The 24,733-nt window shown below is 39.6% G+C and overlaps 1 protein-coding gene across 3 annotated transcripts in view; it reads left to right on the forward strand.

The window, feature by feature from the left end:
• The window catches only part of CENPE (centromere protein E), a 77,594-nt gene that overhangs the window by 43,481 nt on the left and 9,380 nt on the right, over window positions 1–24,733 (forward strand). For all 3 annotated transcript variants that reach the window (XM_039541790.1, XM_039541789.1, XM_039541788.1), the window contains 13 exons: window positions 2,173–2,331; window positions 3,626–3,847; window positions 5,717–5,875; window positions 8,306–8,527; window positions 9,718–9,867; window positions 10,148–10,369; window positions 13,738–13,887; window positions 14,166–14,387; window positions 16,285–16,485; window positions 16,573–16,719; window positions 21,830–22,042; window positions 23,429–23,638; window positions 24,298–24,507. In XM_039541790.1, the coding sequence (XP_039397724.1) occupies window positions 2,173–2,331; window positions 3,626–3,847; window positions 5,717–5,875; window positions 8,306–8,527; window positions 9,718–9,867; window positions 10,148–10,369; window positions 13,738–13,887; window positions 14,166–14,387; window positions 16,285–16,485; window positions 16,573–16,719; window positions 21,830–22,042; window positions 23,429–23,638; window positions 24,298–24,507 (2,487 nt within the window). The remainder of the gene's footprint in view (window positions 1–2,172; window positions 2,332–3,625; window positions 3,848–5,716; window positions 5,876–8,305; window positions 8,528–9,717; window positions 9,868–10,147; window positions 10,370–13,737; window positions 13,888–14,165; window positions 14,388–16,284; window positions 16,486–16,572; window positions 16,720–21,829; window positions 22,043–23,428; window positions 23,639–24,297; window positions 24,508–24,733) is intronic.

Consider the following 24,733-nt stretch of genomic DNA (forward strand, 5'->3'; position numbering starts at 1 on the left):
TCCACACGCCGGATGTACATGGCAAAGTGGTCCAAGTTCTCCAAGTGGGTGAGTGAGCGGGGAGTCTACCCTTCCTCCGCGCCTCTCCAGCTTATCCTGGACTACCTCCTGTCCCTTAGGACACAAGGACTGGCACCCGCCTCTGTCAGGGTACACCTGGCGGCCTTATCGGCCTTCCACCCGCCGGTGCAAGGGCACCCAGTCTTCTCCCACTCTATGACCTCCTGTTTCCTTAGGGGCCTTGACCGCTCATTCCCGTACGCGAGACCCCCTGTGCTGCAAAGGGACCTGAACCTAGTTTTGTCTCGACTCACAGGTCCTCCCTTTGAACCCCGGCCATGTGTTCCTGGTCTCACCTCTCATGAAAGATGGCCTTTCTTGTGGCAATCACGTTGGCCCGCCGTGTCTCGGAACTCAGGGCCTTGACCTCGGAACCCCCCATATGGTCTTCCACAGGGATAAAGTCCAGCTTCACCCACACCCGGCGTTCCTCCCGAAGGTGGTCTCCGCCTTCCATGTGGATCAGAGCATCTTTCTCCCCGTGCTCTGTCCTAAGCCCCATTCCTCTAACGAGGAACGCCGCCTCCACACGCTCAATGTATGTAGAGCGCTAGCCTTTTACCTGGATCGGACCAAACTGTTCCGGAAATCCTCGCAGCTTTTTGTTGCCTCGGCTGAGCAAGTGAAGGGGCAACCCCACCCCCCCCAGTCTTCCCTTTGGATGGATTACTTATGTACGCGTCGCGTGATATGATCTGACGGGTTTCCCCGCCACCGATTGTTAGGGCACACTCAACGAGGGCTCAGGCCTCATCAGCTGGCTACGTAGCCCATGTCCCTATCCAAGACATTTGTAGAGTGGCCACTTGGGCCTCAGTTCACACGTTCACTTTGCATTATGTGATCGTCTCCCAGTCTGGGGATGACGCCGGGTTCGGCAAGGCGGTATTCCGTCCTGGGCTATCGTGAACTCCTACCCACCTCTAACAGGTATAGCTTGGAATCACCTACTGTGGAATACACATGTGCAATCACTAAAAGAAGAAGGGACAGTTACCTGTTCTGTAACTGGCATTCTTCGAAATGTGTTGCTCATGTCTATTCCACACCCCGCCCTCCTTCCCCACTGTCGGAGTTTTCCGGCAAGAAGGAACCAAGGGTGGGGGGAGCGCACAGTCCCGTTTATAGCGTGATATACAGGCGCCATTCCAGAGGTCGCCGCGGTGCTCCCCCAGTATGGGTACTGCTAAGGGAAAAAACTTCCGGCACTGGTGCACATGGCGAGCACGCACACCTACTGTGGAATAGACATGAGCAACACATCTCGAACGCCAACTGGTAACTTGTCCTTTATCACTCATCTTCTCTACAGTAAAGTATAAGTGGATGTGAATGAGATGCCATCTATATCATATCCATCTCTGGGAGATGTAAATGTGGATATAGTATTACCAGAAATGCAAACCAGCCAACGTGTTTTTAAAAATTGTAATTTTAGATTCTTCCGTTACGAAACAGTTGTCATAATAGAAAAACTTACCTGTTTTATGAATAAATGTCTTGACTCCATTAAGACAAATAAATGGCAATGAAGATTTAATATCTTTAAGAGATTCAAAATGTTGACTCTGGCATTGTCACATTCAGTGCCATAAATGAAAGTTAAATAGTCCATCCAATATGCAACTATTGTAGTCTTCGACCTCTCCAAATAAGTTGTTAAAGAATTGCTTTGACTTTTCTTTTCGAATTAAAAAAAAAAATCAAACAAATCCAACAGCTGCAACAAAAGTCTACTCAGCAGGAACAAATAATTGGCTTGAAGGAAGAGTAGAGGCATTCAGAAGAGGCTGCATGAAACGGAGGAATTGAAAGCCCATGAATCTAGAAAAGAGTTTTCAGAGCACTCAAACTTCATGATTGTCAGGAAACAAAAACTGTAGCATAGGAAAGAGATGATCTGAAAACACAAGAGACTCTCCAAATAGAGAGGGACCAGCTCAGAGAGACTATCCAGGAACCAATTACAATAGTAAGAAATGTAGTCCAATTTTAAAACTATTACTTTAATTCTTTTATCTTTATGAACATTGGTATAGTATGGGTTTTTTTTGAAGAGACACTTAATGTTCACTTTCAACAAATCTTTTTTTTCATGTCCTTTGCTTAAAGAATGCAGAGATGCAGGAAGAACTGAAAAATGCTTATAGCTCTCTCAAACAGCATCAGGAAACTATCGAGGAGTTAAAAGGAAATATTTCAGAGAAGGAAACTCAGCTCTCCAAAGTTCAAGAGACACTAGGGAAAACAATTAATGATCTTAAGCAGAAGGTAAGATGTAACTTATATTAAAAATTTGTTTAACACTGCCTTCTGTGTTCTCTGCAGACTTGTATTTAGCAAATTTATGATCTGTGGAATCTTAATTTCAGTTTGTAACTTCACTAAAATATGTCTTTGCCCAACATGGTACTAAAGGGCAATGAAAACCTAATATAACTAACTTCACAGCTACAAATTGAGTTGGAATTGTAGTAAATAAGTGTAACTAAATTTTGGGGTGAAATTGTGGCTCCATATGAGTCAATGTTAAAACTCCCATGGACTTCACTAAGGGCCCGGATTTCACCCTTAATATGTATGACATGGCTTAGATTTTTTTTTTTTCTTAAACTATCTGGAGGAAATCTTTTGATGTAGTTCTGGATCAAATGCCTACATATTAGTAAACATTCTTTAAACTATTTTAAAAAGTCCTTTTTGAGCCTCAAACGCTAAGGCTATCATAGAAAATCTCAAGTTTCTAGGAGCTTATTAAATTGATGCATACATCTATTGTAATATGCCTGACAGTAGCGTGTAAAACTATAAATAGGCTTGGATGGATTAGATATTTATCAGTAAATGTCAGTAAACATCTATTCCACACACAAACCAACAAAAAACGTCAATCAAAATTTACAGCTAAGCAAAGTAAGATTAATGCTGCTTGAGAACTTATTACTTTGATTTAAGGATATTTACTTTGTATATTTTGACGTGATGTTGGCAACTTGTTTTTAGTGCTTATAAAGATTTAGCTTTTTGAATCTTGACGTCTGTCATTAAATAACTGTCTGATCCGCCGCACTATTGTCTGACACATACCCCACGATTTCCTGAAACTATGACAATTTAAATCAGTAAAAATTGAACAAATGCTTAAAATAAACTTGTCAATATAAAAAATAAAAATTGAATTTTTCTAAGCCTAACTATAAACCACTTTCATGTGGCCATAAAATTGGACTGTTGATTTTTTTCACCCATAAACTACTCAAATGAATGCTATTGAAAACTTTTATTAGGCTGTGATGAAATCTGTCAAACGTTGCTTTGTTTTACTATCAAAGTTTAATAATAAAGGAAATCTCATATGGTATAAAAAACACTATTGGTAACAAACCAATGAACTTATTGGTAGATCATTCCTATGAAGTGTGCACCAAACATGGATTTTTCGTAACAGAATCGGTATATTAGGTCGAAAAAAACCTTTTTTTACTTAAAGTAATCACAGAATTTACTGAAGCTTTTTTGTGTGCTATACCCTTGATGATCATTCCGATTCTTGTTTTCCTTTTAGGTCATTCAGCTATCTGAAAACCTGACTCTTGTTTCCTGTGAACATGACAAACTACTAGCAGAAAAAGAACGTATTGAACAAACAATGAATGAACGTATATGTCCACAGCTGCAGGAGATCTCTTCAGTTTCTCAAGAGAGAGATGAGTTTCAGCAAATTCTAGCATGTGTTAGAACAGAAAGAGACCAGTTAAAGATGGACATAGAGGAAAACAAAGAGAGGGTACGTATCAAACCTCTCTTAGGGACTTAAAATTACTTGCAAATGTTCAGAGTGGTTTAAACTGCTTTACAGTTGAACTCCTGAAACTGACTCTTGGCCAGGATCACTTCCCCAATTACCATAGGTTGTGTTTTGGTCACCAGAGGGCAATCCAGATTTGATGTTCTTACAACAGTAGAAGTACACATTTAGTTTCTATAACAAGATATAACAACAGTGATTCTGCGTTTAACTTTGAATACAACTGTGTAGAACAATCCATGTTTAATAGTAACAGGAGATTTGAGCTCCTGGATAATTCAGTCCAGGTTGAGTTGGATTAGGGGAGAGGTTAGTCCCAGGAAGGAAACCAATTGGCAACACATTTTCCCCCCTCTAATATTAGAAGTAAAACAATGCCATGATCTCTCAAAGGACAGCATATGTACACAGCAGATACTGCTTTGTTTTATCTGTAATTGTGTTGTACCTGGCTTCATCAATCCCACCTTATCTGGAAGCAGGTATTAGTGAAAGGCTTTACCTTGCATGTGATGAAAATCAGATTCTGAAGTTAATGAAAGCAAAATAACAAGTAATTTTCTATAAGTTCACTAAACTCTGGTCAGAAATAATAAGTTTTAGGTAAACTTACCAAAGACTTAACTGGAATCACTGATTTTAACAGGAATGGGGAATTGGAGTAACCTGAGTATTTCAGTAGGGTAGCAGAGTAGAACTCCTGATGGATCTTAATGGCTTCAAGCTTTAAAGCTCCGAGATACTTTTGTACACACAACAGGTGCAAATGCACAGACCCAAGTAATCAAATTATTCTTCCATTCAGATGTTGATCTTAATAGAACAACAATTGTAAGTACATACGTACCTGTTCCATGAAGTGTACTGGTGCAAGACTCTTTGCTATTTACCCAGCATTAGAACGTTGAGCTTGAGAAAATTCTTGCTGTGGTCACTGAGCATGGACTCAGCGATCTCTTCTGGTTATATTCAGAAAACCATCTAAAAGGCAACCTCCTACTACCCAAATTTACTAGTTTGTTTTAATTGTACATCCATATTTTTATTTGCCTTTTGAAGTTAAGAATAATAATAATAATTGGAGATATACCTATCTCCTAGAACTGGAAGGGACCTTGAAAGGTCATCGAGTCCAGCCCCCTGCCTTCACTAGCAGGACCAAGTACTGATTTTTGCCCCAGATCCCTAAGTGGCCCCCTTAAGGATTGAACTCACAATCCTGGGTTTAGCAGGCCAGTGCTCAAACCACTGAGCTATCCCTCCCCCCATCCTGATCCTGGCCAAGAGTCAGTTGGCAAGGATTACATTTCCAGAAAGAGATCCACCGTGTCCTTTTGGAATCCTTAGAGGTGGGAGGTATCAATAGAGGATAAACTGAATTTTCATGGCTTTCAGATACCCATTAAGTCTGCTATGTTCTCTTTTAGAACCCTTGAGCAGTTGTGCTTACATCTTTTTTTATAGTTCCAATTTGACAGAATTCAGCGAAGTCTCTTATTAAGTATCATCACGTAATGCAGGGGTCGGCAACCTTTCAGAAGTGATGTGCAAAATCTGCATTTATTCACTTTAATTTACGGTTTCGCGTGCCAGTAATACATTTTAATGTTTGTAGAAGGTCTCTTTATACAAGTCTATAATATAGAACTAAACTATTGTTGTATGTAAAATAAATAAGGTTTGTAAAATGTTTAAGAAGCTTCATTTAAAATTAAATTAAAATGCAGAGCCCCCGGACTGGTGGCCAGGATCCGGGGAGTGTGAGTGCCACTGAAAATCAGCTCGCATGCCACCTTCGGCACGCATACCATAGGCTGCCTACCCCTGATGTAATGTCTTGTGTTTCAGTCGGTGAAAATTCAGGAAGAAATGGAAAATCTACAGAAGGAGCTGAAATGTCAGAAGGAGAAGGTTGATGCCCAGAAGAATGTGATGATAGAGAGAGAAAAGGAGTTGTTGAAGACAGAAGAAAAACTAACAGAAGAAACAACACAACTTAAAGAGAAGGCAAGTACTGTAGCAAGACAGCAAGGACTACTGCCTACCTTTCCTTTCCAGGATAAAGAACACTTACACAACGTACTAGCTTTTTGATCATCTTTGCTAGTGCTAATAACTTCTTATGGGCGAGGTTCAAAAGTCCTTGGCATGTTTTCAGGACAATGGGAGCTGGCTGGATGCTGAGCACTCCTGAATATCTGCCTCACAACTGTCTTAATCCTGATACCTTTGCTCCTCTTCCTGCTTGCTCCTATAGGAAGATCAAAATCCTGAGTTTGCTGTCAGTCTGTCATGAAAGTGATTGAGATGTCACCCACAGATGACATGAACTATCAGAACTTGGTTAAGAAGCACAAAAATTAAAACTTTCATTTTTATGCTTCTTAGCCCTATATAAAAATATAAATAACTCTGTCCAGAGAGAGGACAAAAAGTAGTCTAACATTAAACCAGACAAAAGAATGGCCCTAATCACAGGGAAAATATCTTCCTGGTGTTTAAGGACTTCCATCCTGTATCATCTAGTAGTTTCTATTCTGACTACATCCTCAAAGATAACACTAAGATTGAACAAAAGCATAACAAAACTGTAAATTATAGTGCAGGCAATCAGATGCTGGTGCATCAGTGGTCATGCTCACAAAGATGCATCCATTCCTTCAAACGGGAACTTTTTTTTCCAAAGGACCTTATAGAACAAGCGATAGGAAGTACTTAGTACTCATTCTTTTTAAAGGTAAAAATGTCATGGTGCTGTGAGTTAAAAGTTACTGACTTTTCTCTAAGTAAGGACATTCTGTCAGTTGCGAAGTAAACCTACTTGGCAGCTTCCTACGTGGAATCTGTATCCTTCAGCAAGGGTGATATCTTCTGGCTAGCTCGCCAGTGGTCAGCTGTTGTTAGGACAATGGACAGGAGAGAAACACTCCAAAAGAAATCAGTTCAGTACAAGAGAGTTGAACATGAACTTGGGTATCTGACTCTTTTTCTCCTTCCTTTCGATTTTGAAACTTCATTCCTTCAGACTATGCAGTGGTGTTAGACCCTGGAACCAACATGGTTACTAGAGAGAAAAGGTGGGTGAGGTGGTTACAATTTTGGGCCCCTCCCATTTCCCCAGGTCCAGTGGCCCTCTATGGGTTAGTGGGACTTTTTCCCAGTGAAAGAGCCTTCACACAGTAATACCCTTAATCTATATTTATTAGCAATTAATCAACAGAATACACATACCAAGCATTCCAATGATCACCACTCCATAAAGCAGACGGAGTTCTCCTGATGGCTAGTCAGGATTGAATTGTCTGGGGCTACGGCTTCTGCACAGTATGGTGTCATGCAGCTTATCCAAGTTCTAGCAGCTTGTTCTTGAGTTGTCTCTGAGTTAAATTCCAACTAGCTTTTCTTCTGATTCTTGTATAGTTAAAATGAGTTTTTTATTTATACCTTAACCAATTATTTTACTCAAAATGTAGCTATGCAAAAATACTAATCAATTATTGTACATAATATGACTATACAGAGGTTCACATGCCTAGGACCTGCCTACTCATATATCTTTTGCATTTTTCAAAGTTTGTTAAAACATCTCAACATCTGCTTATTTTTATGACTTGTTGGTGGGATGCACTCTTAGGGTAGGAATGCTTAATCAGCAGTAGATCGTGACTACCTGCTCTTTCAAAATATTCTCTCTAATTTCTCAAAATAACCCGTAATGGGCTATTTCCCTAGCAACAGCAAAACCTCATAATTTTTACTTATCCTCAAAAACATCTTCTACCAAGAAACTCTCAGACACCAGTAAAAAAAAATTGCTGAAACTCAAGATTTTTTTTTCTTTACTGTATCTATCCCTGTTAGTAATGCTGCAGCTGGCATTTTGTTTTATCTGCCTAAGCCAAGGCCAAATTTTCCTGACTATAGATTTTTTTTTTCTAGTTTATGGGGGCTGAGCATACAAGATGACTGGGGGGACCATGTCAAGTCCGAGTCTCTCCCAACAAGGTAATATCTTTTATTGGACTGACTTCAGAACCTGAAGGACTTGAAGAATAGGTCTGTATAAGCTCAAAAGCTTCTCTCTCTCTCCAACAGAAGTCAGTCCAATAAAAGATTACCTCACCAACCTTGTGTCTCCTTCAGAATATGGCAAAGACATTAAGTCAAAGAAAAATTTCTTGCCCACTGTGTGTAAATGTTTTTGTTGGTCTATCAATCTTAGTTACATTTCTGGTGTAGCAACTCATTTATGTGTTTATAAAGAAAAAAAAGAGAGGTAAAATTTTATTTTTAGACTTTGACTGAATGCTTACATCTGTTCACCATGCTGTTTCCTGTAACTTTTACCAGAATGGAAAACTTTGGGGGGTACTATTTATATGAAAATTTGTAAACAAAACAAAATTACAATATGTATTTCTTGTATGTTTTTAATAGATAGAAAAGTTGAATGAAGAATTAAGCCTAGTCTCTGGTGAAAGGAATCAATTGCTGAGTGAACTGAGAGAAAAGACAGAGGACGAGAATGAACGTATACAGCAACTGGAGGAACAGAGTTCCTCATTAACAGAGGAAAGAGACAAACTCCAGCACATGCTGGAGACTGTTAGAGCAGAGAAGAACAAACTCGAGGTAGACCTTCACGAAAGCATTGAGAAGGTACAGCAAGTGTCAAGTAAAGTGTAAAAATATTTAAGTGTTGTGTTTCATTCTTGCAGCCCTCCCGATAGGCCTAGAAGCATCTGACACCAGTACCCATGTTAATAGTAATTGTGCTTTTAAGAACTCAGTAGTTAGAGATGCTTTCATCTTTATGTAGGGCTCAATGCCCGAGTGAAAGGATTGGTGGTAACTTAAATGTATGGTAGGCTTAAGGTGTGTAAAATTGTGGAAAATCCATTATAGTGAGACATAGACTGGAAAATACAGTGATACACTAAGGTTTGTGTTGAAATGATGTTTATGAACATTCTGTGGCTGCACAGCGTCTCTCCTTATTCATGACCAACAGGTAATGCTTCTCATCTATGCAATTCACCCAGGGTGAAAACAGGAATGATTCTGCAAATCTTTAACACAGTAGTAAAATGTTGACCAAAAAGATCCAAGAGTTCCTTACATCAGTTATTTCCTGGTAGTAGACATCCATAGCCAATTATCTCTAGCAATTGGGATTGCTGGTACTGTGCATCAGTGTCCTATGAATGAGACTAAGCAGGGTGTGTCTCCAGAATGTTCTTTTGAGGACATGCATTCACTTGCCAGATTCAATGCAAAACTAGGTGTGTCGCACAAATTTTGCATCCAAAAGTTTCTTTGTGGGCAGGTATAAATCACTAACATACTGATAGCCAATTCAGTTGTCACTCCATTCCCTTCCAACTTACTATCAAAGCAAGTCTCACAGGATGAGGAGCGTGCCTGGAAGACTAACTTACGAAAGCTCAAGTACATATCCTTTTAGATCACTTTAACTGCTCTCACATGTGTGTATGAAAACATAGACATGACCTTAATCGGATAAGTAACCTCTTATCTATTGTTCTTCCTAGTCTAGGCATACTCTTTTCCAGTCACTATCCCTATCTTCACTTGCGTTGCAAAATTGGCTAGGATTGTATTTGCAAGATGAGTCAATGTACTTTTGGAATTCCTAGAGGAATTTAGCATGGGAAGTGTCAGCTGAGAATAAACTGAATTTTCAGGGTTTCCAAATAGCAGACTTAATGAATATGCTGATGGTTCTCTTTCAGAACCCCTAAAATGAGCAAAATTGTTTCTTTGTGGTTCCATATTGATAAACTACAAGGAAGACTCTTAAAGATCATCATGTAATTCTTGTGTTTCAGTCTGTAAAAATTCAAGCAGAAATAGAAAATCTACATGAGGAGCTGAAAAAGCAGGTGGATACCCAGAAGAACTTGATGGTAGAGAGAGAAAAGGAGTTGTTGAAGACTGAAGAAAAACTAACAGAAGAAACAACACAACTAAAAGAGAAGGCAAGTGTGATACCAAGAAAGCAGGAACTGCTGCCTGGCTTTCCTTTCCAGGATAAAGAACACTTTTATCCAATAAGTTACTTCCTATAATTTACTAGAGATAGAACTCCTGTTCACTCTACCTATTGTTGGATATTATGACTGAATGCTTGCCTGAATTTGTTCACAGTGCCATTTCCTGTAGCTTATTAGAGTGGTAATTTTGGGGGATACTGTAACTTTGTTTGTATGAAAGTTTGTAAAAACCAAAGAGTATGTATTCTTTTGTATGTTTTTATAGATAAAAATGTTGAATGAAGAATTAAACCTAGTCTCTGGTGAAAGGAATCAATTGCTGAGTGAACTGAGAGAAAAGACAGAGGGCGAGAATGAACGTAATCAGCAACTGAAGGAACAGAGTTCCTCATTAACAGCAGAAAGAGACAAACTCCAGCACATGCTGGAGACTGTTAGAGCAGAGAAGAACAAACTCGAGGTGGACCTTCACGAAAGCATTGAGAAGGTACAGCAAGTGTCAAGTAAAGTTTAAAAATATTTAAAAGTATTGTGTTTCATTCTTGCAGCCCTCCCGATAGGCCTAGAGGCATCTGACACCAATACCCATGTTAATTGTAATTGTGCTTTTAAGAACTCAATAGTTAGAGATGCTTTCATCTTTATGTAGGGCTCAATGCCTGAGTGAAAGGATTGGTGGTAACTTAAATGTGTGGTAGGCTTAAAGTATGTGGAGCATTCATTACAATGAGAAATAAACTTGAAGTTTATACACTGATACGGTAAGGTGTGTTGAAATGATGTTTATGAATACTTCTGCGGCTGCACAGCTTCTCTCCTTATTCATGACTAACAGATAATGCTTCTCATCTATGCAATTCACCCAGGGTGAAAACAGGCATGATTCTGTAAATCTTTAGCATGGTAGTAAAATGTTGACCAGAAAGATCTAAGAGTCCCTTACATCAGTTATTTCCTGGTAGTAGACATCCATAGCCAATTGTCTCTAGCAATTGGGATTGCTGGTGCTCTGCATCAGTATCCTATGAGTGGAACTCATCAGGGTGAGTCAACAGAATGTTCTTTTGAGGACATGCACTCATTTGCCAGATGTAATGCAAAACAAGGTGTTACACAAATTTTGCATCCAAAAGTTTCTTTGTGGGGAGGTATAAATCACTAACATACTGATAGCCAATTCAATTGTCACTCCATTCCCTTCCAACTTACTATCGAAGCAAGTCTCACAGGATGGGGAGCATGCGTGGAAGACTAACTTACGAAAGCTCAAGTACATATCCTTTTAGATCACTTTAACCGCTCTCAGATGTATGTATGAACAAAAATATGGACATGACCATATGAGGTCAGACCAATGGCCAGTAGATGTCCGTATGCCATTTGACAGTAGCCAATACCTACTACTTCAAAGGAAGGTACAAGAAACGATGATGTAGGGGGCAGTTATGGAATAACTTTCCTTTAGGACATGTTTGCTCCTACATCCTGTTGGAGATTAGTTTATCATCTCAAAGCATGAGCAGTTTATCTTTTGTCCAAAATCAGGGTGTAACCATAGTTCAAAGCCTCTTGCTAGAAATGGAAATAATTTACAGGGTAAAGATGAATGTACTGCCTTTCAAGGCAGTTCACATAAAGGATACAGAAAAGAGACCTGAATTCCTCCACTGGCCTAGAAGGCACTTGTTTGGGCTTGATAGACAGTCAAGAAATATCCATTGCACCTGCAAAAAAAGATCAGATCTCTAGAAGCAGGGACCCCTTCTTCATCTGGGTCTCTACCACCTAGTGTTAATAAAATGGGAAGTTGAGCACAAGAATTTTGTTAACCTTGGCTCACTGCTGCTTGGTGCTACCTAGACAGAACTCAATCAGGAAACTTCATTCAATGAACTGGTCGAATTTTGGTTTTTGGCTAAGGAGAAATAAATCTTTGTACAGTGCCTAGCTCAGTGGGAGCCTGGCCTGTATATCTTGTTATCAAATAAACAAGTTCTGGTGATCTCAGCTACACTAGTTTCTTTGAGATGGTTGATTGATGTCCCACAGCCAAGAACTATAGAAGGTCGGTAACAGCCCTAGCAGTGTTCGTTTAGATAGGCACATCAGACTCCCCATATGGGTAAAATGTCAAGATGATGGATTAGACAAGTGTATAGCTAGCCTCTCTAGTCACGATACCTCCTAAAGGTAGGGTGTAGAATAAGTTCTATCTGTATCAGAACCACACTGCTGTTGTCGTGAGGAAAAGGTCATAGCTCCAGAAACCTTTTCACCCAAGGTAAAGTCTTCTTTCCTCAATTCCTATGAAATATTTCTCCCGTTGTGTTCCAGGCCTTTGCACCCCTTTGGAAGTTTGTGGCATAAGAGGGCTGCCTTAGAGCTCCAAAAATGTATATCAAATCTATTGAGCGCATGTGTCAATTGTAGCACGTTGATCTCATTCTATCCAAAATGCTGTGGCACTGCTGCAGATGAGAAATTAAAATCCTACACCAGTTGGTATGGATCTGTAAGCATCTGGAAGAACATCCCTGGAATCAGAACTCCCTATATGGAGTCCCTAGCAGCATTTTGGAAGTAGGGGGTGTTGGAGCATGGTCCAAGGAAAACTTTGAGAAGTGCACTTCCATTCCTTTGTAGAGGTATCCTTTGGTAGGAAGAGGCTACTGGATTCATTCACAGATTATTTCTAAAATTACAAAGCTCTTGCTATGTATGTGGGGCATTTCTATTTCTACCTGTTACTCTACCACAGGGGTAGGCAACCTATGGCACACGTGCCAAAGGCGACACAGGAGCTGATTTTCAGTGGCACTCACACTGCCTGGGTCCTGGCCACTGGTCCGGGGGGCTCTGCATTTTAATTTAATTTTAAATGAAGCTTCTTAAACATTTTAAAAACCTTATTTACTTTACATACAACAATCATTTTAGTTCTATATTATAGACTTATAGAAAGAGACCTTCTAAAAACGTTAAAATGTATACTGGCACGCGAAATCTTAAATTAGAGTGAATAAATGAAGACTTGGCACACCACTTCTGAAAGGTTGCCAACCCCTGCTCTACCATAATGCCTGTTAACCTTCCCACACCATTTCTGGGAATCACTGCTTGCTACTTCCCATTAGTAATGAATAAAGAGAAGTTGTGCAGCAGAATGAGAAATTTCTTATATGATTTTGTCCTGTTAGCAGCTTCTCTCCTTCAACCCAACTGGGTGGTCTGGCAAATGACTGGAATACAGTTTGTAACAAATTCCTTTTAGAAAAATATTCCAGACTTAACCATATAGATGCCATAAGGTTAGTTAATTTAATTTCAAGGTGTTGCCTTACAAATGCTGGTGAGTGAGTTGAAGGCCAAGGCTTAATCCTAGAGCTTCCAGTAACAACGCTGGACTTCCTTCAAATTCCATGTGTAAAAGGTACTATCCATTTTCTGGCATGAGTTTAGAGAAGCGACTAACAAAATTATCAAGAAATTATTTTTATATCTTCTGATACGTACAGAGAACAATTGGATAAGTAACCTCTTACCTATCATCCTTCCTAATCTAGGCATACTCTTTTCCAGTCACTATCCTTGTCCTCACTTGCCTTGCAAAATTGGCTAGGATTGTATTTGCAAAATGAGTTAATGTCCTTTTGGAATTCCTAGAGGAACTTAGGATGGGAGGTGTCAATGGAGAATAAACTGAATTTTCAGGGTTTCCAAATAGCATACTTAATGAGTATGCTGATGGTTCTCTTTCAGAACCCCTAAAATGAGCAAAATTGGTTTTTTGTGGTTCCATATTGACAGACTACAAGGAAGTCTCTTAAAGATCATCATGTAATTCTTGTGTTTCAGTCTGTAAAAATTCAAGCAGAAATAGAAAATCTACATGAGGAGCTGAAAAAGCAGGTGGATACCCAGAAGAATTTGATGGTAGAGAGAGAAAAGGAGTTGTTGAAGACTGAAGAAAAACTAACAGAAGAAACAACACAACTAAAAGAGAAGGCAAGTGTGATACCAAGAAAGCAAGGACTGCTGCCTAGCTTTCCTTTCCAGGATAAAGAACACTTATCCAATAAGTTACTTCCTATAATTTACTAGAGATGAAACTCCTGTTCACTCTACCTATTGTTGGATATTATGACTGAATGCTTGCCTGAATTTGTTCACAGTGCCATTTCCTGTAGCTTATTAGAGTGGTAACTTTGGGGGATACTGTAACTTTGTTTAATTTTTACAAACTTTCATACAAAGAGTATGTATTCTTTTGTATGTTTTTATAGATAAAAATGTTGAATGAAGAATTAAACCGAGTCTCTGGTGAAAGGAATCAATTGCTGAGTGAACTGAGAGAAAAGACAGAGAGTGAGAATGAACGTGTTCAGCAACTGGAGGAACAGAGTTCCTCATTAACAGCGGAAAGAGACAAACTCCAGCACATGCTGGAGACTGTTAGAGCCGAGAAGAACAAACTCGAGGTGGACCTTCAAGGAAGCATTGAGAAGGTACAGCAAGTGTTGAGTAAAGTGTAAAAATATTTGTAAATGTGTAGTGTTTGATTCTTGTAGCCCTCCCGATAGGCCTAGAGCAGTGTTTCCCAAACTTGGGATGCCACTTGTGTAGGTAAAGCCAGTATGTCCCTCGGCCTCTGCCTCAGTGGGTCACAGCTGAGAGTGCCAGATTGAGGACAAACTGCTGAGAAATAGGGCAGACTCACCCCAAACTGGTGTTTATTTTATCATAAGTTTATTTCAAGCCTGTAACAAAAGTAAACTTCTGTCTCATCGCACTGGTTAAGAAGAAGTCAGAAAGGCAGTCTCCTTAGCCATCTCAGCCCTTGTCTCGTTACCCTAACCACTGGACTTTATGATGAGTGGTTACTGAAAGACAATTTTATCTAATATAGGGTCCTTCCAATCTCAAGAGATGAACCACTTGGCCAGGTCAGTATATAACTCAGATCTTGCCCAATGATCATGCGGCTGCCAATCCTTTAGTAACTAAAATCTAAAGGCTTATTAATAAAAGAAAATGAGTTTAAATAATAGATCATATACATTCAGTAATTGCAATATCCTTACATCAGATTTGTAGCAGTGATGTTAGACTGCTGACTTGTAAAGTTTCTCTGGCAACTTCCAAAAGATTGGAAGGTTCTCAGTCCAATGTTATAAATCCACAGTCCAGAGAATCAGGGCAGGAAAGAGGCAAAATGGAGTTATTCCGGGGATCTTTTATACCCTTTGCCATGTGCCTGGAAACTTTCTGTTTCAAACAAAGCCCAATCTGTAGAAAGTTACTGGCACAAGATGGAGTCCAGTTTCACATGAGTATATCACATGTCCTTGCAAAGCTTGATGACTCTCAGGGGGTAGCCATTCGCCCCTTGGAGGCTGAGGCCGTCCGCAGGAAGAGCCATCTGGGCAGAATGAGTTTCTTCTATGGCCCATTGAGAGCAAAGTGTCTTTGATGGGCCATGAAACTTGAATAGTCCATTCACAATGTGCTGACTAGACTGGATATAAACTACCCAGGAAAAAAGACAGTTGTGATACAGGTACATAGCCAATATTCATAACTTCAAATACAGTGATAACTGGATTTAAACAGGATAATATTTAGCAAGTCATAACTTCTCCATTCACACCTTATATGACACACTTTGTACAAGATTTGTTGCAATTGTCTAACAGTGGTAGCATTAATGATATACATGGTCTCATTTCAGTCGTATAGCATCACACAAGTACTCTATGGGAGGACTAAAGAGCCAGAAATAGTGAAAGCAACACTAGTATAGCTTCTCCATTCACTTTTTTGCCTCTTCACTTCCATTTTGACCTGTAACATTCAAGCTATTCAACTTGTGCGTCTCCTCAGGTGACACAACTCACAGAATAGTTTTAAATTTGTAGTGTCTTCATTCAATGGAATATCTGGTGTAGACAGGACAATAAAACCAACTGTAAACATCTATACCATTACCTACCCCTCCTTCTCCTTTCTTATGTCCTTTCGTTATTTGTTCTGAGTTTGCAGTAGATGAAGATCCACTACACTGAAGGTTGGTTGTTTTGTTTGTTTGTTTTTTTAACCTCCTCTTCACTGGTGACCGAAGTCAAGATTTAAGTCTAGGTCTCCAAAGGGGAAATGCTAACGCACAAAATTGATATAATTACTTTAGCTCCAATTCTTATATCATTATGAGAGGGAGAAGGTTTAATTCTGAAATGTTTTTTGTTTCTAATTATCTTTAAATCCTACCTGGGAAGGAGCAACTTAAAAGGTGGTGTTGGATGGATGTTTGTATGCAGTATTTGACAAAACTGAGCGAATACTCTAATACTGAAAGTATATATAATTGGACCAATTCATAGTAATGTTGTTTAACTGTTTCTTTAGGTCAACCAGTTAACTGAGGCATTAAACAGTGTTTCGCATGAAAGACACCAGTTAGTGGCTGAAAGAACTAATCACTATCTCCAACTTCAAGAACAGATTTCATCAATAAATCAAGAGAAAGATGAGCTCCAACAAATACTTGAGGGTGTAAAGTCTGAGAGAGACCTGCTCAAGACTGAACTGCAAAAAAATATTGACATGGTTTGTGTCCAAAATACTATTAGATACTAATAGAAGTTATATTACTGTAAAATTAGAGATTTTAATACTTGTGAATGTATTTTTCAGTGCACTGAAACAAATGCAAAACTTAAATGTGCTCTAGATGAATTGAAACAGAAGAATCTGAATGATGTTGCAGTTCAAGCAAACCAACCAGATGACACAGAACTGAGACATGCTGATAGCATAAAAGCAAAAGCCTTGGAAGTAAAGGTAAATATCAGTTACATAGGTAACTGATGTGTGAAACTGTAGAACTGTTCATTCCCTGGTACAATTCTAGAGCAGTATCTTTGTCTGTCTACAACATAATTAAGGTTAAGATTTTGTCACTTTTATTTTTAGTGAAAGTCACAGACAGGTCATGGACAATAAACAGAAATTCACGGGAGCCCATGACCTGTGTGACTTTACTAAAAATAGCCAGAGGGTAAGGATCGGGGGCGGGGGGGGCGCAATATGGCCACAGAGGGGGGAAAAGGGGTACGTGGCCCTGACTGCGGCCAGGGCCAGTTGAAGCCAGAAGTCACAGAGGTCCAGTCAAGTTACTGAATCTGTGACTAAATTGTGTCCTTAAACATAATGTATAATTCTTCAAGTGTTTGCACATGTCCATTCCAATGTAAGTATGTGCATGCCTGAGTACAGTTGCTGGAATTATTTCCCCTAGTGATATCTGTCAGGTCAGCACCGGTGCCATCTGGTGCTGCATACTCATAGCGCCGATATAAAGGGCCCTGCCGATCTACTCCCATCAGTTCCTTCTTACTGCCAGTGATGGTTGCTGGAACTCCTCATTGCTCAGGAAATTTTCTCCTAGTGACTCTTCTGTTTCTTTAGTGTAAATAGTTATCGTAGTTTAGTTTTGGATGCCCCCATGCTTAGTGGCGTCATCCACATCCTGGTGCCGGGGCATGCCTTGGTCACCGGGTTTCAAGTTCTGTGCTTCCTGTGGTAAGTCTGTGCCTTTTAGTGACTCGCACTTGAGTTTTCTCAAGTGCTTGGGGGAATCTCAGAGGAAAAACTGTTGCCAAATCTGCAGGAACTTCAAGCTCCGCACCTAAAAGGACCAAGAAGCAAAACTGAAGGTCCTCCTCATGGAGGCAACCTTAAGACATTCCTCAGAGCCATACTCTGACGTGGCATGGGTCAGGAATCTCTGCACGGATCTTCTTCGGTGCCTAAGAAGCAGCACTGTAAACGCCAAGAGAAGAGCCGATTGCTGGTGCCGAAGGTGAGCAGATTGGGACCAGGAGAGAGCCAGACCCACATCTGGCCACTCTTCCTCCATGGCACTGCAACATCAGATGCCTTCAGCTCCAGTGCCACTGCAAACCCCGCTGACACCAGCACAGGAGCCACCTCCTCCAGACAGATGGCATTCTGGCCAGTTTACAGTACCTTTGACTCCAGAGGCATTTGCAGCAGCCAGGGACCTATTTTCCCTACTGGTCCCGGCATCCCCAGATTGTCAGGATTTGGCACCGCTAGTGACACTGAGTAGCAAAGAGTTGTCGCCAGGATTTCACCCGGTACTATGGCTGCCACCTAGAGGAAAACCCCTGTTGGCAGCCTCATCAAGATCTTCCCTTCAACGTTAATTACCAGCATTAAAGGGAATAGCACTGCCTTGGTCTCTACACTGCAGTTCATCCTCTTCATCAGACTCGGAAGTGGGATCTTACTCCCCCCTGTCACCACAGCCGCCCGTGCTGCTCCCCAGGCCATTCCTATGGCACCGCATCCCCAAGTACAGGGGAGTCGCCAAACATTTGGCCACTGGGTCATGGGGACCAGCACCTACGTAATGGCCATTTTGGAACCATTGGTGGTTCCCCTGCCACAGGGCACCAACCCTGGCCTCGTCCTACGTTCTCTTATTAGACCTCCATTTGAACCAATGGCAACATGCTCCTGTGTTCACTTAGCTATAAAATAGCACTTCTTGTTGCACCTCTGCCCAACAGATCAGCAAAATTGGAGCCCTTATGGCATACCCCTCATACACAATTTTTCATAAAGACAAGTTACACCATGCTCACATCCCAAAGTACCATCCTCCTTTCCATCTTAATCAACCTGTTCACCTACCTTGCTTCTTTCCAAAGCCTCAAAGCAACCAACAGGAAGCAGCATTGCACACCTGGACCTCAAACGAGCATTAAGCTTTATACCTGGACAGAACACTTTATGCCATCACCCAGCAGGCTAGAGAAGAAGCCGGCTCTGGCCGCGCAGTCTTGCAGTCCGTCTGTCCTTGAACTCCAAACTCACTTCCTGTATAATTGCTTGGGAGTCACCTTCATTGGAATGGTTATGTGCAAGCACTTGGAGGGGGGCAGGAACCTGTTAATAAACTTTCTGTAACTGATTGTTCAAGATGTGTTGCACACGTCCATTCCAAAATGACCCTCTAATCGGAGGCAGTCAGTAAGAAGAAATTGAAATGGAGCAGGTTGGCAGGGCCTTTTATACTAGCACTATGTGTGCATGGCACCAGAAGGTGCTGAAGCCAACGGATACCACTAAGGGAAAATATTTTGTCAACTGTGCTCGGGGTGCGCACACAGCTATGCTGGAGTGGACATATGCAACACATTTTGAACCATTACAGAAAGGTTAGTAACCAGTTTATCCTAAGTGATTTTAAATTGTCCTTTTTTAGCAGGGTTTTTAGTCTTATAAAAATATTGAGGTGGGGTATGTGTGTCCTAAAATGAAGTGGTTTAAAAACTCACAAATAATTTGGGGACACGGTGGTAACAGCTTGTCTGCGGTTAATGTGAGAGACTCTTGAATTGAACTTTGCAGTTAAAATGTCTGATCTTAATTATGGGAACAAAACTGTTTCATAATGTTTTTTACTGAAAAGTTGATATACAAGCACTCTTACTTTGATGTTTTGTAAAACTCATAGCTTTATTTAAAAAGCTGTATTTAATGAAGCCTTTCTCCTTGCAAAACAAAATAATCTTCTAATCTCTGTAAAACCTTGCTAGTGAGAGGAGCATTTGTACAACCTTGGACGGATCTGGGGTGCTGCTGATCTGCATAGATCAGGGGTGCGAAGATGCAAGGCTTAAGTGGCTTACAGTTTACCTTTGTACTTCCCTGATGCTGATGCAGCTGTGCGCAGGGTTAATCTGAACTACGTTAGAGAGATGTAAAGGGTTTCTCCAATTTACACCATGTTTCAAACACCCATGTGCTATTGGTACCTGACCTTGCTTGAAACAGTTGAGTTCTAGTGAAGATGCTGTCATGTTGCTGATTGCTGTTCCTTGCAGTACCATTCTTAATGCAGCTCAACAATCCCACCTGCTGGCCAACCATGTGTCAGATGGTTTGGTTTTAGCAGTAGCACTCGTACGGTTCCTTAAACTACCATAGAACTGACTTATGTAAAACATGTATCTGACATAGATAATGTTCAAAAACTTGAATGTGTACATGCAAGATGGTGCACATTGGAAGGAATAATTTGAACTACTCATGCACTCATGATGTTTTCCCTCAGATGTCAGTTAATTTACACCTGGGCAAAATTGTAGACCGCTCAATGAAGATCTCTCCTTTTTTGGCTGTTGCTGCACATTAACATAATTTTAGGTTCTGTAAGGAACAGAATTATATATACTGAAAATTTTAAAACACATCACATAAATCAGTGGTACGAATTCTCATTGGAGTACTTCATGTTCATTTTTGGTCATCCCATCTCTCAAAAAGATACAATAGAAACAAGAGCCTAAACAGGTGATGAGAATGAGGAATAGAAAAATCTCCATATAATTTAGGTGGGGATTGGTCCTGCTTTGAGCAGGGGGTTGGACTAGATGACCTCCTGAAATCCCTTCCAACCCTGATATTCTATGATTCTAAGAGAGTGAGACTGAAAGAGTGTGATCAATAAGATGGTCCAGAGAGAGTGAGAGAATAACAAATTATATAAATAAAGTAAACTTGGGTACTTCTATTTATCCTTTTTTCATAATACAGGACAAGAGAACATTAAATGAAACTGAAATACAATCAATTTATAACTGATGAGGAAAATAGGAATTGTCATACTGGGTTAGACCATTGGTCTAGCTCAGGGGCAAGGTTATTACATGGAGGCTGATAGCTCGTGATCCCCACTCCAAATCCTGCTTTGCCTTCAGCAATGGTGTTAAATATATAAAAAGTGTTTTTAATTTGTAAGGGGGAGTCACACTCAGAGGCTTGCTATGTGAAAGGGGTCATCAGTACAAAAGTTTGAGAACCACTGGTCTAGCTAGTCCAGGACCCTAACTGACAGTCTCCAGCTGTTTTGAGGAAAGGATAAGAAAGCTTGCGGTAGGTAGTTATTGAATAACCTGACCAACAGGAGAAACTTCTTCCTAGCGTCCATGTCCTGAAGACTTTTTTGTACCCTTTCTAGAATGTTGGTAATTTTTCAACTATTACAATGGATATCTGATATCAGTATTGGTATACGTACAATCCCTTTTTTGGTAAAATTAACACTACACGTAATTAGTCTGTGCAATTCATTTCCACAAAATGTCATTGGGGCTGGGAGTTCATCAATAGTCAAAGGGTTGGATGTTCATATGGTTAGTGCAAACATCCAGTGTTAGTCGTAAAGATTTTTGTTTTAAAGATTTGAAAGGGAAATATCCTTCATGCTTTATGACATAACACAACATCTAACTAATAGGGATTAGGAAGAAACTTCCCTATGAGCAAGTTATTTCATAACTGCCTGCGTTAGGGTTTCTTGCACATACCTCTGGAGTGTCTGTCACTAGCCATGTTAGACACAGGGTAATGGTCTAATATGGCAATTCCTGTGTTTTCTCTGGGGGATTGAAGTATTGGGGAATCTAACATCTTGTTTAAATGTAACTTATTGTAACCAGAGACAAGGAAGGAGACAATAGCAGTTAGCAAACTTTGATTCAGTGCACTTTCTTGAAATGTTCACTGTGTCCTGCGGGGGAAGGGGTGGGCGAGCAGAGGTATGAAGTTCCTTGAGTCTAAGTCATGGAAACAACTTGAGCTCATTTGAAAGCATATAATTCAGTCTGGGGCTCTGGCTCTTTTGAAGAATTACCAAACTCTCTGCCTTTGTACTGTCTGACCTAATTTGCATCCCATTTCTTTCTGCGCTGAGTAGTGATTGTTCTCTTAACATTATAAGACCAATAAATTCCCTAGAGAACACCTGGAGTCTGATGAGCTGTTAAAGCTTCATCCAATCACTGATCACTTTTTGTAAAATATTCTTCAAGGATGTTTTATTCTTCATTGTGGCTGATTCCATTTCTTCTTATCTCAGGGGCTTCTGGAGAAATTCCTAATGATGGAAAAGAAATATGAGTGTCTCACTACAGTGTCTCTAAATCTGAAAAGTGAACTCAGCAGTCAGAAAGCAGTAATAGCTGGGATGCTGACTCACCTTTCACCTGAACAGGCTAAACAAGTCAAAAGGCTTCAAACTGAAAATGAGAAAATAAGCAATCATCTCCAGAGCTTGTTGAACAAACTTAAGGTACAAATTTCAAACAGTGGTTGTGTGGAGGGCTTCATGTAGCTCTGCTTTTACGTTATAGCCAACATACTAACACACGTGCTCATGGAGCACTCTGGTTGTGAAGAAATCCCTAATGAATATGCAGTGTTGGTGTTGAGCTTCATTCCTGAACCTGTCCCACTGTATGCAGTTATTGCAGAACGTATATAGTGTGTGCAGTGTAAACTGATATGTAATTGCTGCATAAGCTCTATATAATGGGGCCAATTAAGGCCTTAAACTCTGAATATAGTTCAGCTACTTTGAATAGTCTAATATCCTTAACATTTCTTTAAAAAGTTGTAACTGGTCAAAGAAAACTTGATCTGTATGCTAGATGCTCCAGAAGTAGAATTGTGGATCATTATGTAAACCTCTTCAAAATATAGGTTGCTTTCATAGCATAGCCTTGTCCCATGGCAGATGTTGAGTTGAGACCTTTATTGGGTAGCTTTAAAGTTTCTGGATACTTGCAACCCACACCCATCTTGCAGTTGAGTGATTGACTGCCTTCATTCTTAATCACTTAAAATAAAGAAGAATGGGGGAAGGAGAGGAGGTCTACCATCTGAGTAGAGCAGGTTCTATCATGTAAATTGGTATAGTAAATGTAGTTTAATGTTAATTCTCTTCTGGGTCTTTATCGTAGTGATTCCAGGCAATTTTCTGTTACTAGTGACAGTAGTTCAAAGAAAACAAAACCTTGACTAGGCCTGAGAATGTACAGCTGTCACTTTTTGTAAATGTTTGTTAGCTAAGAAATGTTCCATAGAGTCTGATCTCATAACTTCACATCAGCTTTTGCATTTTTGGAGTCGTATGTTTAAGTTCTTGTAACTCTTCACAATTGTTGGTCCTTTTTTCCTTTTATAGTCTTCCTTCGTTTATTTACTTTGGGGGCACTTTTGTGTGTACGTATAGTTTCAGCCATTTAAAAAATAAACTTTAAACCTGGCAGATTATGGCCATACTAGATGTCATAAAATGAATACATCACGTTTTCACTTGATTACATTGGTGTGAATCTAGAGTAACTCCTCTGAAATCAAGGTATTTTAATTTGCCTGGGTCCAAATTCTGCTCTTGGTTTGATTGCAAGCTATGTAGTATATGTTCCCACCACTAGTTTAGTATCTCAGTCAGTCTAGTCCAAATGCCCTTAACCCTTTGAGCTTTTCGAGAGCTATGAAAAATGTATTCTTTACAAACATAATGTGGAAATAATTGAGATGAGGGTTTTTTACTAGGCCTTTTACCAGACATTGCTTTTAAAAATTTTGCATATGCATAAAGTGCTACACAGCTGTCTAGAATCTTATCTAGATGCAAGGTATCCTTTAATGATGACCTTTTCATATTCAACAGTTTCTGTTCAGCCGTGTTTGCCGGAAGAAGGCAGAATACTATACTACCATTAACAACCATGAAATGGATTTGCTTGATGAGAAGAGAAAACAGGATGAGCTACTCTCTCAGATTCGGTGTCTCAAGAAAACTTGTTTGAAACAGGATGAAACAGCCTCCCAAGAGTTAAACATCCATGAATTGCAGCAGAGGTTGGACCTCCACATCGAGGTAGCACTCAGTATATTGATTTGACTGAAATAGACATCAATATTTAGATTTTGGGAAATATCACAACATGGATGTGCTATTTCACTGTGAAGTTGCTTTTATTTGCAGGTGACTCGTACTGTAGTAAGCTATAGAAAAATAATTGACACTAACCTTCACTTTTAAATATAATTTATCTGTTTTAATTTACTGATCTGATCAGAATTAAATTTGCATTTTATTTATGAAGTGACACACTATGTGAGCTTATTATATGCAAGATATTCAGCCTGGGGATCTCTATATGTTGGTCTTGTAAAGCACCTACAACTCCATTTGCGAAAATATCGTGCTTGATTATTTTAAATAATATATATACCATTTAACTACACAAGTGTGCCATTAAGTTAAGGATTTTTTTTATGCTATTAACAAAGGGGGTCTAATGTAAAGTAAACTTTGAATCTATACTTCAAATATAGGGTAACTAGAAGCTAAGAAATATTCCATATACAACATTATAGTGTAAGAGAGAAAATATAGTGTTTACTAATATTTTTTTTAAAAATTGCTACAACAATATTGCAAGTAAAGTTATTTGAGCCATTCTGTTGCTGAAAACTAGTGTAGTGCAATCAAATTGGTAAATGGCTTGTTTTCTTTTTTTTTTTTTAATGCAGCACATTCTCAGAGACCTGTCAGAAATAGAAACTGAGCTTCTCAGCATAGAGGCTGAGTTGCAACAGGAAGAGAGTGCTAGAAAAGAAGCAATGCAGTTTTTGGAAACATGTTCAGGAAATCATTGTGACGTAGAAAAATTTAAAGACGGAATAAAGCAAGACAATGAGAGGCTTTTACAAGTGATTAAATTCTGGACACCTAAAGTAAAGGTAAAAGTTCCTGCTATAACAGTACATCATTCAACTTGTCTTTTAACATAGCTCTGAAATCTATAAACCCACCAGATTTTTTTTTCTGTGAGTATTCTTGTGCTAACAAGTATTTGTATATTGTTCATAGGAAAGCATCTAATTTCCAGTAGTATCTTCATATTGTACTAAGCTGTAAAATGAAGCTCTACTTAGAAGTTTTACAGGGTTTTTGTTTCTTCCTTTC

This window comes from Mauremys reevesii, linkage group 5 (assembly GCF_016161935.1).
Source record: "Mauremys reevesii isolate NIE-2019 linkage group 5, ASM1616193v1, whole genome shotgun sequence".
NCBI classification, from domain to species: Eukaryota; Metazoa; Chordata; order Testudines; family Geoemydidae; genus Mauremys; species Mauremys reevesii.